We start from the raw sequence: 14584 nt of genomic DNA, 5'->3' as shown, positions 1-14584 counted from the left end.
AGAGCTCTCTCCGCCAACGTGGTATGGGGGGGGGGGGGGGGGGGGGGGAGGACTCAATATTGAGCGTAAATAAAACCGCTACGATCCTCTCTATTCTCTCAGAATGCATTCTCACGAACAAACCAATTCATCCATCGAACACTTCGTATTCTATGCTCACGTTTGGGCTCCGTGTCGAGGAAAGTATTCTAGACTCAAGCTCTTCAAACACTATGTATACTACACCCTCAACAAAGCGTGCATTATATGCAGGACAACCCGAACTTAATATGAATACACAGACAGTAAAGCGTGTCAGATATTGTCCTCTCGCTGTACTGATTCAACCGTAGTCCACTGAAGGAGCGGAGCGGCCATTGTGTGCCTCACACATACGTATAAACACGGTCTATATAAGAATCTCAAGGGGGTTTATTATCCTAGTCCAAGTGATATTTCAAATAAGATCTAATCGATAAATACGTCTCTCTCTGCCAAGTCGGATCAATGTGAACAATGAAGACGTGTTGTAATTGAACTTTATATGTGAAACATGAGAAAGCCACACACACACACACACACACACACACACAGACACCAGCAGCAGAGCACACACTGCTGACATGTGTGTTTGTAGATGGGAAGAGTCAGTCCACAAGGTCACGTCGATAAAGGGGCCGCCGTGGCCTCATTACCAGCGAGACTCGCGCTACTTCACATGCGCGCGTGCGTGCACGGACATCCGCTGTTATTCTGCAGTGTGTGAGTGTGTGTGTATAATATGTGTGTGTATGTTCGTGCCCTCATCAGAGATGTGTTGCCCTCATGAATATTCAGTCCACGTTAACTAGTTGAAAAGCCTACTTGAAAATGATGCGTGCATGTGTTCATTCTTTCTGCCTTCCACCCGGATGGTGGCTGCATGCATGCCTCTCCCTCCCTCTCTCTCTCTCTCTCTCTCTCTCTCTCTCTCTCTCTCTCTCTCTCTCTCTCTCTCTCTCTCTCCCTCCCTTTCTCCCTCTCTCTCTCTCTCTCTCTCTCTCTCTCTCTCTCTCATATGAAAGGAATTATACATCAAGCGGTCCCGTGTGAAATATGTATTTATATATAAATAAATCAATGGAGGAACGCGAGGAGCACGAGGCTGTGGTTAATTGTGTGCAGACAAAAGGAACCCTCGGTGATCAGAGGCCCCGGTGGGAGGCCTTCACAGGCTGGCAGCGTGGCTTTTAACGAGCAGTAGAGATGAGTGACACGCCGCCGCGCCACTCCACTAGGATTGGCCGCGTATGGCGCGCAGCTGTGCTTCCTCAAAGAGGGGTCCGGAGACCCCCCTCGGGCGGCGTTTCCAGGGGGTCCCCCCGTGCTACACGGAATCAAAACTGCTGTATGCTGTACATACTTCAAACCGAAAGATTCTCAATGGTGTGCGTGCGTGCGTGCATTTGTGTGCGTGCGTGCATATACTTCCCACAGATTACGATCATTGCACGGAGAGTTTGATACCATAGCAAAAAGCAAGAAACTGTCTGCCGGGGAGAAGTACAACAATGTGCAAGCGCAGCAGCAAAGGTGCAGAGGAAACCACTGCAGTTAAGGTACAGATACTGAGTAACAGAAGCACCGCAACATATAGCAAGTAGCAAGTTGCAACTAGTAGTCAGTTGTCATTCCGGTTGTCACGTCCAAAGCAAGCCCTCAAAAAACGTAGTGGTCAGAGCTGGAACTGCAGACGGGCCCCTGCATTTAGCACGAGGAAACCCCGCAGCGCTGGGGTTTAACATTGAGCGCTCGTTTGCACTTCCGTATTTGGTTGGCAAATGCGGAAGTAGAGCGTTCTTCCGGGCCCTTCAAAACGCCACGGAGTGGCTTCCACTGGGGTGCAGGTACTTAGTTCAGACTAGTCATTGGTCCGACAAACATAACAGCCTATACCTCAAACCCTAACCTAACCATAACCGCGAGCACGGGAGCAGCGCATGTTCGAGCGGTGCCCACATGTCGGACTAATGCTCCGACGGAATTACGTGCGGATCCCCTTCCACTGAAATGAATGGCAGGGGGCGGGGCTGTCCACACTACATCCTCTACAACTCTATGGTCCAAAGGAAGCAAATACGTACACAAACTGTATACACACAGTATGCCCAATAGCCAATCACACAAGGGATAGTTGACGGCATGTCGTTCATTCTTTAGCAATAACCCCCGACAGGACGAGGCGAAGCCGAGGGGATTATAATGAAGGGGGTTATTTATCAACAATCCTGCTTATTAGACGGCCACTTAAAAAGATATATATTAATACTTTGACCCAAAAGTAACAACACAACAAAGTATTTCCTTTATAGTGTTTGCGCTGGCCGTGCGCCCAGCGCAACAAGGTCGCCTCGGAAAACAAGGGAGTGCTGATCAGAACAGAATTACGCACTGCATTGTCTCGCTTCGAATGTCAAATCAAGCAGCGCAGCAGGTGCTCTGAGGCTTTGATTAGACCCGTTATTAAACCATTAGTCATTATTCAGAAATAACACACAGCTGAATTCAGTGATTGACCAATCAATCACAATCAAGCATTCAACCCAGACTTACTTACACAACAAGGACTGAACTGTGTTCAAATATTCAGGCTCGCGCATGCACGCACGCACGCAGTCGCACATGCGCACTTTGCACGCACACACACTCTCTCTTACCTGGGGTCTTTCTGGATGGAGTCTATGGAAGGGGATCGCTGCAGGCTTCCTTCGGGGGGCAGGGCGGGGCCTGACTTGCTGTAAGGAGACTCCACCACCGAGGGGCAGTATTGCAGCGTGCGGTACGGGTCTGCCACGTAGGGGTCCGAGCCGAACACGTCTCCACCGCCCCCTCCGCCCCCGCCACAACTGGAAAGAGATATCGTTGGGGGTTTGTTTGCGGTTAAAGGACATAATTTTAATTAAATTGGTCCTCACTAACGCTCATTATCTAGTTTCTGTCTACTCGCTCTGTGTCTCAATGGTGGGCTGTGGACCGTTCACAAACATGCCTACCAGTGACATCACCGATGTGCGGCCTTTCTCTTAGCACACAATATAACAATATAAGCCATAATTGTTGGACATAATAAATAAATAAAAAAAATATATACAAACGTTTGCAATGCTGTTTGAAATGACCAAACCTACTGATGATGTCACAGGTAGGCAGTGACCTGAAACATAGTGAGTAGACAGAAATGGTCTAAAAACCATTAGTGAAGACCAATACATTATAGAAGTCAGATATAGGCCCTTGTTTGAAACTAGCACCTCGCCACTCGCCCTACACACTTCCACTTCATGGTTTGAGCATAGATAGCATAGATAGCACCGGGATGTGTCTATTATTTATAAATCTATGCTCAAACCAAGTGGAAGTGTGTAGTGTGAGTGGCTAGGAGCTATAGTTTCAAAAAGGGGGATAAGGTTGGAAATGGGCAGAGTGCTCCTTACAAATAAATACATTAATAATTTTAAAAAAAAACATTTATTTAGCTATTTTTCTGACTTTGAATCTTTCCCTTGACTGATCCATATTACAATAAAAGGCTAAAGTAAAGCTTAAAAAATAAAAAAATAAAAAATAAACTAGCAATAAATAAACTAGCAACTAGCAACTGAAATTGAAAGCAAAAAGTCTAATGAAAGCAGTCCAAGTCCAATGACCTGGTGGTGTAGCCCGGGCCCACTGTGGCGTAGCTGTTCCCGCCTCCTCGGCTGTAGTTGCCCGTGGCCGCGCCATGGCTACCCGTACGCTGCAGAGTGGCACAGTCAACACCGGGGGAGGAGGGGGCTGGAGGGAGAGAGGAGGAGGAGGGGGGGGGACAATAATGGACATAGTTTAGGAGCTGACCATAGACCCAGTGGCTGAGGTCTAGTGGAGAGGAACAGAGAGGTGTGGGGAGGAGAGGAGAGGAGAGGAGAGGAGAGGAGAGGAGAGGAGAGGAGAGGAGAGGAGAGGAGAGGAGAGGAGAGGAGAGGAGAGGAGAGGAGAGAAAAGATGAGGAGAGGAGAGGTTGTGAAAGGAGAGGAGAGATTGTGAAAGGAGAGGGGAGGGGCAGAGAGGAGATGAGGAAAGGAGAGGGGAGGAGAGAGGAAGAGAGGAGAGGGGAGGAACAGGGAGGAGAAATGAAGAAAGGAGAGGGGAGGAGAGGAAAGATGAGGAGAGGAGATATTGGGAAAGGAGAGGAGGAGAGAAAAGAGGAGAGGGTAGGAGAGGAACGGAGAATAGAGGGAGGAGAACAGAGGAGATAAGGTTGGAGAGGAGGAGGAGAAGAGAGAAGATGAGATTATTTTACATGTTTAATGACGTAGCCAAGATCGAAACAGCAAAATGGACACATGTAATGGGCCTACAGGAAACTGCATGCAACTCAAAGCAGCCAACAAGTACATTATTATATGATTTCAACTGGCACTCAAACTCAATAATAATCGCTTATTTTCTGGTTGTTGATAGCTAGGCCACCATTTGACAGAAATACTGTAGGCCAGACATATTATAGCAAAAGTTGTCACGAACAGGTATTGTGTAGGACACAAAAGACTCAGAAACTCAAACAAAAGCAAGAAAACAATGAAGCAGTTGACAGGACTTTACCGACACGAAATGTGAAACGCAACGCGACACAAAATCTTCCCAAACGTCACCTCAAACTTGCATAACAGAACTGAAGAGCAAACAAACACTAAACAACAATGAACCAGCGGGTCCGAACACTCAGGCAGTCTGTATGGTTTCTAGAGCTTGATTGCTAACTCAGGACAGCTGGCATGCACCCACTGGGGAGTCCACTCTATAGGCAATCAGGACAAGAAGAGGCAGTGGGTAAAGAACGGTGATGGAAGAAAGTAGCAACTGTTTTTTTATTTACAGGTATTTAAGCAACAGTAGCAATACCACAATGTAGAAATACTCTTTTACAATATGGTATCAAAGATTTACTTTAAAAAGAGAAGGGGAAACTTCCATCAGTAGATGAAGGAAATTAGGTAAATATATAATAAGATATAATTGTAGATTGTAACACAGCTCTGGACTTGCAGTGCGATCCGGCTTGTCCCGGTTTGTCCCTTTGCCCAGCAGTGATATAAGTCAGGGGTTCTCAACATGGGGGTCGCGACCCCTCGGTGGGTCGCCAAATTATTTGGGGGTCCCCAGATAAGTAAAAAATAAATTAAAAATAAATGGCTGGAAAATGGAAATTAAGAGTTGACATATTATGCATAAACTTTCCTTGCAGATTCTGGTTTCAGTATTTATTTATGATGTATTTTCTCTATTACCAAGGTTATTGTATAGCGGTCAATTTGTCCTAGGGGTGGGGAGGGGGGCGGGCCAGGGCGGGGCGAGAGTCGCGAGACATGGACAAAGCGTTTGCGGGGGTCCGGTCCCCCCCCAGCCCAAAACGATGAGAAGGCCTGATAGAAGGTGTTGATGTGAGTCTGGGGGGGCCTCCTTTAATACTAGGCCGTAAAAACACTGAGCCGTGAGGTCTGAGGAAGATCATCCACACACACACACACACACACACACACACACACACACACACACCTGCAGGGTGTACGTGTGATAAATCAGGTGGTGTGTATGTGTGGATCGATACAGCCATTAAATGGCTGGAACTTTAACACAGGCCAGTGAACAGCTCCTTACATCGAGAATTAGCCACTAAAACTGAAAAACAACAAACACACTCCCAAAGCTCCAAAAGCTCAAAAAGGAAAAAATCGCTGCATGCATGCAGGCAGGGGGTGAATTATGTATTTATTCACTGAATAAATGAATGCGTTAATGCTTGTTTTTTATGATCTTGTACAGCACTTTGGTTGACCTTTGGTCTTTTTAAATGCTCTCTAGAAATAGAGAATAGAGATTTGATTTGATGTATTATGGCGATGTATTACAGGGGATGACCAGATTTGACTGAGAGCCTGTCAACGTGCAACCTTTTCACTAGAGGAGAAAAAGTGAATATATAATTTATTTTGTAATCCAAAATGAGTTAATAACACAGGCAGACTCTTCACATACTATGTCTGAAATAAATGGCAGAGCTGATGTAAATATGAAATAAATGCTTGTAGCTATAGGTGTCATGTCATGAGTCCACAGAAGCGAACCTTTCAGGCCTTTTTTCTCAACTTGTTGTTTTCTGCAAGACATTACTCTATAGAAGCCATATCTCCAAAACTGCAGGTTAAAGTTAACAAACAATATGTACATTTGAAGCTATTGATTCCCTGTTTTTATAGGAGATGACAAAAACGAAAATTAATAATAATTCAACGACTGGCTCCCATTCACGGTGTGTCACAAATGAAACGCATTATGTAGTGCACACATCTCTCTCGGACGTCCCAAAAAAGGAAAAAATTAATGAAATAGACCTAAGGGCTCCATTTTCGAATAGTAAAAATGGCCAATGTAGATTGTGAATGTAGATTGGCTAGTTGAACTATTCAAAAATGTTTAAAAATAGTAAAAACAAGGCAAAAAGAAGTTAAGGGATAAGTATGCTCTTCTAGACCACTATAAGCTGACAGGTACAATGGCAGAGGAGCCACGTGGACTGAAAATGTGACAGTTGTGTTTGTGCAAATGTAACAGTTACGTCACAAAAGCAATCCCCTCACAGAACCGCTGAGTGCACTTGGGACATTGAGGGAAACGGACAGACATGTCTCCGACAGGGTTTTTGTTGACGTTTCATTCAGCAATATAGTCCTCCGGAGGTTCAATCAGACCCTCTTAACGCTACATTACACCAACCCGCTGTGGTCCCATTCAATGTCACCAGCTGTGATAAAAGGTGCAAAAAAGGTCTGACGACGTTGTCACCAAGTTGTCGTCGGGCGGGAAACCTTGTATGTCCAAAACTTTTAGGCCCCACACACGCACATATGCAGAACGCGTGTGCCGTGTTCTTTAAATGGCCGCCACAATGCAATTCCACTGGGGCCTCATACACACATTTCAAACGAACATTCTGCGTTCCGTCCGTGTTTCATGTCCGTGTTTCATGGGCAATCACGTGGTTTGACCAAACACAAGTGTTTGATCAAACCACGTGACTTCCGCGAGACATGGCCAAAGATTTTCCGGAGGTCCAGCAGCCAAAAACGTTGAGAACCCCTGCATTAGTAAAACACACAGACACACAAACCCTAGTTGTATAACGCACACACCACACACAGAAAAATGCCGGCTGAACGACCACCACCGTGCACGCGCTGACGCTATATACAATCAATGGCAAAAATGCGGATGACAGCGAGAGTGGGAGTTTTTCATCTTGGAAACAGAGACATTGTTTTGAATTCGTGCGGATAAAGGACGATAAAAACATCGAGGTAAAATGCAGATTATGCGGAGGACGGAAAGCATTGTCCACGGCGAGGAAGAGCAATGGAAATTTAAAAAAAGCACCTTCAAACATGGGGCTAAGAAATGTGTGGCCAAACACGCTGAATCTACCACCAACCCCACCAGTGTTTCAGATGGACCACCGGCCAACCAGCTACTGTAAACAGACAAAAATCAGACCCGTCCGAAGTGAGTGGCACTGTACTGTACTGTAATGTTGTTTTTGTCGGCTATTTTTTTTATTTAGTCTCAGTCTTAGTCCAGTTTCAATCACCGTTGTTAGTTTTTCCATCACATTTAGTCGAACTCATCCTTTTTTTATTTAGTCATGTTTTAGTCAACTAAAAGTCAAGAAATGTAGTCTTTATCTTAGTCCAAGACAACGTGAATTTATTTGTCTAGTTTAGACTAGTTTTAGTTTTTTTTGTTTTAGTTTTGGATTCTTTCTAGATGAAAAATACAATTGTAATGAATACATCCAGAAATGGAACAAGTTTTGATTGAATTTCCATATTTATTTGAAACCATAACGAGTCACAGACACATTGATGGTTGCATTAAAAAAACGTGTGAACTGAGTGCATGGTGCAACTCTGTGAGAAATGACAGTTACTGTGTGCGGGTCCCCAGGGGGTCCCTCTACTCTACTGTACTGTCAGTGTACTGTACTGTCACACCCAAACTCATCATATAAACAGTTAATATATGTGTTTGTGTTAGGCTGCGCAACAGTGAAAACCAACCAAACACTATGTCCGTGCTCGGACACAGGGACACAGTCAGCCAGCCAGGGACACACAAAGCTCCGTATAGGAGTGGTTGCACCACTCAAAAATAAAAATAAAACAATTCAACCAACTCAATTCAACCAACTGATGCCAGTGCAGTACAGCAAGACCACCCTTATAGAACCAATGTCCACTAGTTTAACCAACTGACCCCAGTGCAATACAAGGGACAACAAGACAACTCTTATAGAACCAATGTCCACTAGTTTAACCAACTGACCCCAGTGCAATACAACGGACAACAAGACAACTCTTATAGAACCAATGTCCACTAGTTTAACCAACTGACCCCAGTGCAATACAACGGACAACAAGACAACTCTTATAGAACCAATGTCCACTAGTTTAACCAACTGACCCCAGTGCAATACAACGGACAACAAGACAACTCTTATTAGGGCTGTCAGAACGAATTTCATAATATGAAAGAAATTCGAATATTAAAAAATATATATATATTCAAAAGCTAAAATTGCCATTCGAATGGAGCTTTTATCATTTATTAATTCTATTTAACATTTTTATTTTGTTTTATGTTATTTTATCCGCTCACTAAATGTATTGAGTAACGAATCTACCGCTGTGAAATCTCCCATCTGCACGCACGCACACATGCACACGCGCGCCTCGTCACCTCCTCCCTCCTCTGCACGCATGCACACACGCACAGTCGCACACTACTAGTGTGTACTGTGTAGCTAAGAAGCTAGCTAAGAATCACTCACATGTTTTATTAGTACCGTCGGGTCCGTCGCAACTTGTGGACAGTTTGAAAATGCTGGTCCTACTGTACGTGCATTAAACCATTAACGTTGGTCCGGCTGGTTTCATTTTGTCCTACGCGATTACGTGAATCAGCATGGCTGCGCCTGCAGTAGGCTATTCCTATTACCAAAACAAACACATGGTAACCTACTTTTGTGTTGCACATGGAAAGCAACTGAAAACGACCATGGATATATTAAAGACAGTTCCCCTGTGCTGCTGTGCACAGCGGAGATAATGCACAACTCCAGGTACGAACCAAAACACTGACTGAAGCTGATCATCCACGACTAACTATCTCCAGACTAGTCCTGCAGTCCCGCAATGAAGGAGAGACAATCTCGCCTCTCACTATAGTCCACTACAATGCCATTCTAGCCTTAAAACCTACATTTATGTGTTATTCAACAATTACTTTAGCGCAAAATATAGGCTTCTCTATATATCTTCATTGCTATGATGGCCTGTTCATCGTGATAGCCATTAGCCTAATCATTCTGTTTAAAAAGAAAAAAGAAAATGTCCTGTTCATGATTCCTGACTAGCCTACTCACTACTCAGACTATACTGTATCAGAAGTATACAACGTTCACTGTAAAATGCATTTGCACTATAGACAGACAACAATCTTACCGTGCTGAGTGCACTGTGCTCAATAAAACAATAGTTTAAACGCTATTTTGTGCCGAAAACCATTATTACATGGGCTGAAAGTACTGCTTTGTCGTTTGGAAGGGGGGCCCCTCTAGTGGACAGAACGTGCATCGTCAATCTGTATCATTATAGGCTAAATATGAGCTAAAATAAACAATGTAAATATTCGAATATTTTCGAAAATTACAAATAATGAAGCAATGAAATTTGAATTGGATTATAGAGGTGAACTGACAGCCCTAACTCTTATAGAACCAATGTCTACTAGTTTAACCAACTGACCCCAGTGCAATACAAGGGACAACAAGACAACTCTTATAGAACCAATGTCCACTAGTTTAACCAACTGACCCCAGTGCAATACAAGGGACAACAAGACAACTCTTATAGAACCAATGTCCACTAGTTTAACCAACTGACCCCATGCAGTGCAATACAAGGGACAACAAGACAACTCTTATAGAACCAATGTCCACTAGTTTAACCAACTGACCCCAGTGCAATACAAGGGACAACAAGACAACTCTTATAGAACCAATGTCCACTAGTTTAACCAAATGACCCCAGTGCAATACAAGGGACAACAAGACCACTCTTATAGAACCAATGTCCACTAGTTTAACCAACTGACCCCATGCAGTGCAATACAAGGGACAACAAGACAACTCTTATATAACCAATGTCCACTAGTTTAACCAACTGACCCCATGCAGTGCAATACAAGGGACAACAAGACAACTCTTATAGAACCAATGTCCACTAGTTTAACCAACTGACCCCAGTGCAGTACAAGACAACAAGACAACTCTTATAGAACCAACTAACTAACATTACTAAACTCCTCCTTAGAACCTTGTAGTATTAACACACACTGACAGTGACGCGCGCGCACACACACGCACACGTGCGCCACGTTCATGCACGCACACGCACGCCGCATTCATGTGTGTTGCTACATGCTAAGCTAACGTTACTATTAATGCTACTACAGTAGGCTGCACACACGCACGCACACACGCGCCGCGTTCATGCGTGTTGCTACATTCCACTCACCTGACACCTGTTTCTTCACAAATGCTGGGGTGTCCAGTTCCCTGTGCTTTGCTGTCCAATATAAGCCATATTATATTCCTTTATTGTCGCTTGTCGAGCTTGATAACGTTGGTCCATGTTGCAAACACTTTAACCACGACTCGACGACAGACAGCCCAACATGCGTTCCGTAGTTTAGTAACTTTTGTAGCTGTTCTGAGCTCAGCATACAGTCAGCCTGTCCATCCAACTCTTGCGTGTGTGTGGCTGTGCGTGCTGCTCCCTCTGTTTGTAAACAGTGCGAGCACATGCATGTTGCGCAGCTGCAGTGCATCATCCAGGGCTGTCAACGTTGGAGTTTTTTGGGGGTGTGGTCTGTGATGCGCGGCATCACACCGGTAGAAAATGATAGGCTACAAAAGAAATAAAATGTATTTCGTCTAGTCTTTGTTAGTGAACTAAAATGAAGACAGATAGTTCAGTCTTTATTTGTGTTAACTACTTTTTCGTTTCTCTTTATTTATCGTTTCTATCATTTATAACGAAATTGCATAATGATTTATTTTAGTCCAATTATTGTTTATACACGTTTTTGTCTCGTTTTAGTCTAGTTTTCGTGCAGTGAAAAATGGGCGTTGACGAACATATTTCGTTTTTACTGTACTGTACTGTACTGTACTGTACTGTACTGTACTGTACTGTACTGTACTGTGACCAAACGCTATAACGCTATTTTCGTGCTTGGACAGACCGACCCAGGGACCCAGGGACACACACAGCTGAGTGGTTGCACCAATCAAAAAAATCATTGTACATCATCATGATGTAAAATAAACACAATAAACTCAGCCACTATGACTGTAATATGATTGTCAATGGAATGGAATGTTTGTGTAGGACAAAGTTTGTGGACATGCACCAAAAGCTGGATACAGTAGTAGGATATAATACATTTTAAATGGCCACTGCAGTATAATGTCACCCAGAGTCAACTCGACAGATTGTTTGCCAAATGTCAGGTATATGTTGTTGAGGAGATGCTTCCCATCTCAACAGTGCAATCTGCTGCTTTCAGAGAATAGGTCACAAAATACCAGTGAAAGCACGGCCAAATGTGCAGGAATAGGCTATTTTTTTCTCCAAATACCTGGACACTCACAGTGGATATTGTAAAATGGAACATAAGTTGTATTGTTCCACTACATTTCATACTGTAAGCTACAATGATAGGGAGTTGTCTTTTCTCTTACTGTGCAGAACATAAAAAAAAACGTTTTATTTTCGTATTATTATTTTCGTAAAAGAACAAGTGTGTAAAGTAAATTAACTACAGTAACTAGTGACTTCTACTTATAATTTAGTAACTAGTAAAGTAATTAGTTCGTTTTTCAGAGCAGTAACTAGAACTCTAACTAGTTACTTTGTAAAAGTAGTTAGATCCCTGGCCGGGTCATGCCAAAGACTGTAAAAAAAATGGGACCCAGTGCCTCCCTGCTTGACACTCAGCATCAAGGGTTGGATTGGGGACATACCCGCATCATGTCCAGGGGGTGTACTTGTACATCAAGCAGCCTCACAGGAGATACGGTATAGGCTCCTGCCCTATATGTGGCTTAACAAGGCTTACTTACGAAAGCAACACTTTCGTAAGTAATATTTCAACACACACACACACACACACACGGCCTGCAGGCCATCTCATCACTCCAACACACTTGTTCTTTTACGATGTCTCGAGTGGTGGCATTTTCTTGACCTTCACACACTGTAAATGCACCTCGGCACACACACACACGCACACACACCCCTTCTCTTTCAATCCCAGACTCACAGTTGTCCAGAGTTCCTGTATTCCCAGTCGATCTGTGTTCATCCTCTGTTCATCTGCCCCCCTTTCTCTCTCCCCAGTGTGTGTGTGCGTGCGTGCGTGCGTGCGTGCGTGCGTGCGTGCGTGTGCTTGTGTGGGTGATTGGAGTCTAGGACATGTCCTTTCTCTCGACACGCTTCAGTGCCCAGCACGATTACACAAAACCCCTCGGTATAGAGTCCCTAGCACGCGTGCGCGCACACACACACACACACGCAGTTTACAATTTTCTATTTAGCAGACGCTCTTAATCCAGAGCGACACACACACAATTCACAATGTATATATTTTTAAATGTACTATACTTGATAGGACATTTGGCCCTCACAATTATAGTAGTAACTAGACCGGTGCCCGGCTGTAGAGCACCGAGTCGGTAACGATGGAAGCTGGAGATCCATGCCCCACCCGGCTATGCAATACCCGTTGTACCCGTGTCAGAGTACCCGTTCCACCCACCTGTCTGTGTCCCTTTTATGCCCATATATGGAGATTCATGTATCCGTCTCTCTGTGTTCCTTTATTCCTATATATGGAGTTCTGGTATATATTATATTCAATAATATACCAGTATTCTGATATTAACCTGAGGGCCACATTAAGTGAAGGTGGGGGCCGCATGTGGCCCCTGGGCCGCCAGTTTCCCATGTATGCAGTAGATAGATAGCTAGAAGTGCACGCACGCACACACACACACACAGACACACGCGGGAATAGAGTGAGGATTAGCTTTTCCTACGTTTATCCCTAGGAGAGCCTGTTGGTCAACACACAGCTCTTGATGTCGCCGGCCAAGAAGCTCAGCAGGACGGACAGACACACGCACGCGCACACACACGCACACGTGCGCGAGCGTGCATGCGGTGGGGCACGCACGCACGCAAGTGACTGCAACTCAGTTCGCTCAAACACTAACAATCATGACTGTGCGCTAGACTGTGCTTTTTCACCAACTCAATCAAATCACAACTTCTCAGCTGAGTATATACGTACAGCCTATCACTCGGGGCATCACATCAACAAACATCTAGATTTGATAGACCATGGGTGTTCAACCTGGGGGTCCGGGACCCTCTATAGGGGGTGTGGTGAATGCGAAAGCCCCCAAGTTATATTCAATAATGTTCCATCCTATTTCTGTTATACGTCTATTCCAACTGTCTGCTATATAGAGCGTCGTAGTCCCGCCCCCTCGAGAGACCCGGAAAATAATTCCCCGTTCATTTTCCTCACACTTTTCAAAAAGTATTTATTTAAAGACGTTTACGCTGTGGACAAAGCCAACTCGAGTTGTGACAAATCATGACAATAAACACAATGTTTTGGGCCGAACAAAATGAAAGAAGAAAAAAAACACCTTTTTTGTTGTTTTTCTTCTTTGTAATTATTTGTTTGGGCCAAAATATTTCGTTTGTTGTCATGATTTGTCACAACTCGAGTTGGCTTTGTACGACGCTTAAAAGGTCTTTAAATGAATACTTTTTTAAATGTCTGTGGGGATAAATGCATTGGGAATTATTTCCTGGGCCTGGCGTCGTCATGAAAGGCGGGGCGGGACTGCGACGCTCTATACTCAGAGGCATGTCGAAGAGATGTTGTAACCTCCAAACACTTGGAGCGTGCACTCGACGGTAACTAGCCATGACAAAAAGAGCCTCTGAAGGTGAAGTGTCATAAAAGATCACAATAGATATTTGTTCCATGTGGTGCCAGGTCACCTATACTGTGTTGGCTCCTTCCTGGAACACATCTACAAAGAGGATTTGTTGACAGGCCGAGAGAACAACATGGTTTATTGATCAAAAAGGTATACTCTCTGCATCTTTAGAGAGAGACGCTTACCACACTCTGGGTTGATCTTGTTCTAGCCGGGGAGCCACAGGCCCAAAATTAGACAGGACCTGTGATGTCATGACATACTTTATATCTGTGTGTTTTCTTTTTTCTATTCACTTAAGGTCCACAGAATAAGAGGTCTGCTCCGCCGGAAACAAATAAGGCAACATTTTCCAAATGTCATCATACTTTCTGTAGCATGTGACATGTAAAACTAGGAGGGGTCATGATTCTTAAACCATTCCAAGCATTAGTTTTGCACGAAAAACACTCGGCT

At 44.2% G+C, this 14584-nt stretch overlaps 1 protein-coding gene across 1 annotated transcript in view; it reads right to left on the bottom strand.

The window, feature by feature from the left end:
* LOC308336688 (catenin delta-2-like) overlaps window positions 1-14584 on the bottom strand; it is a gene marked incomplete at both ends in the record, with an annotated part of 436833 nt that overhangs the window by 221860 nt on the left and 200389 nt on the right. Inside the window, 2 exons of the mRNA XM_080794186.1 lie at window positions 2676-2864; window positions 3666-3792. Coding sequence (XP_080650312.1) covers window positions 2676-2864; window positions 3666-3792 — 316 coding nt within the window. The remainder of the gene's footprint in view (window positions 1-2675; window positions 2865-3665; window positions 3793-14584) is intronic.

The sequence above is a fragment of the Protomyctophum bolini genome, assembly GCF_963924005.1.
Source record: "Protomyctophum bolini genome assembly, chromosome: 21".
Classification (NCBI taxonomy): Eukaryota; Metazoa; Chordata; class Actinopteri; order Myctophiformes; family Myctophidae; genus Protomyctophum; species Protomyctophum bolini.
The sequence above is the reverse complement of the archived record's forward strand: the minus strand, read 5'-3'. Positions and strand labels throughout refer to the sequence as shown.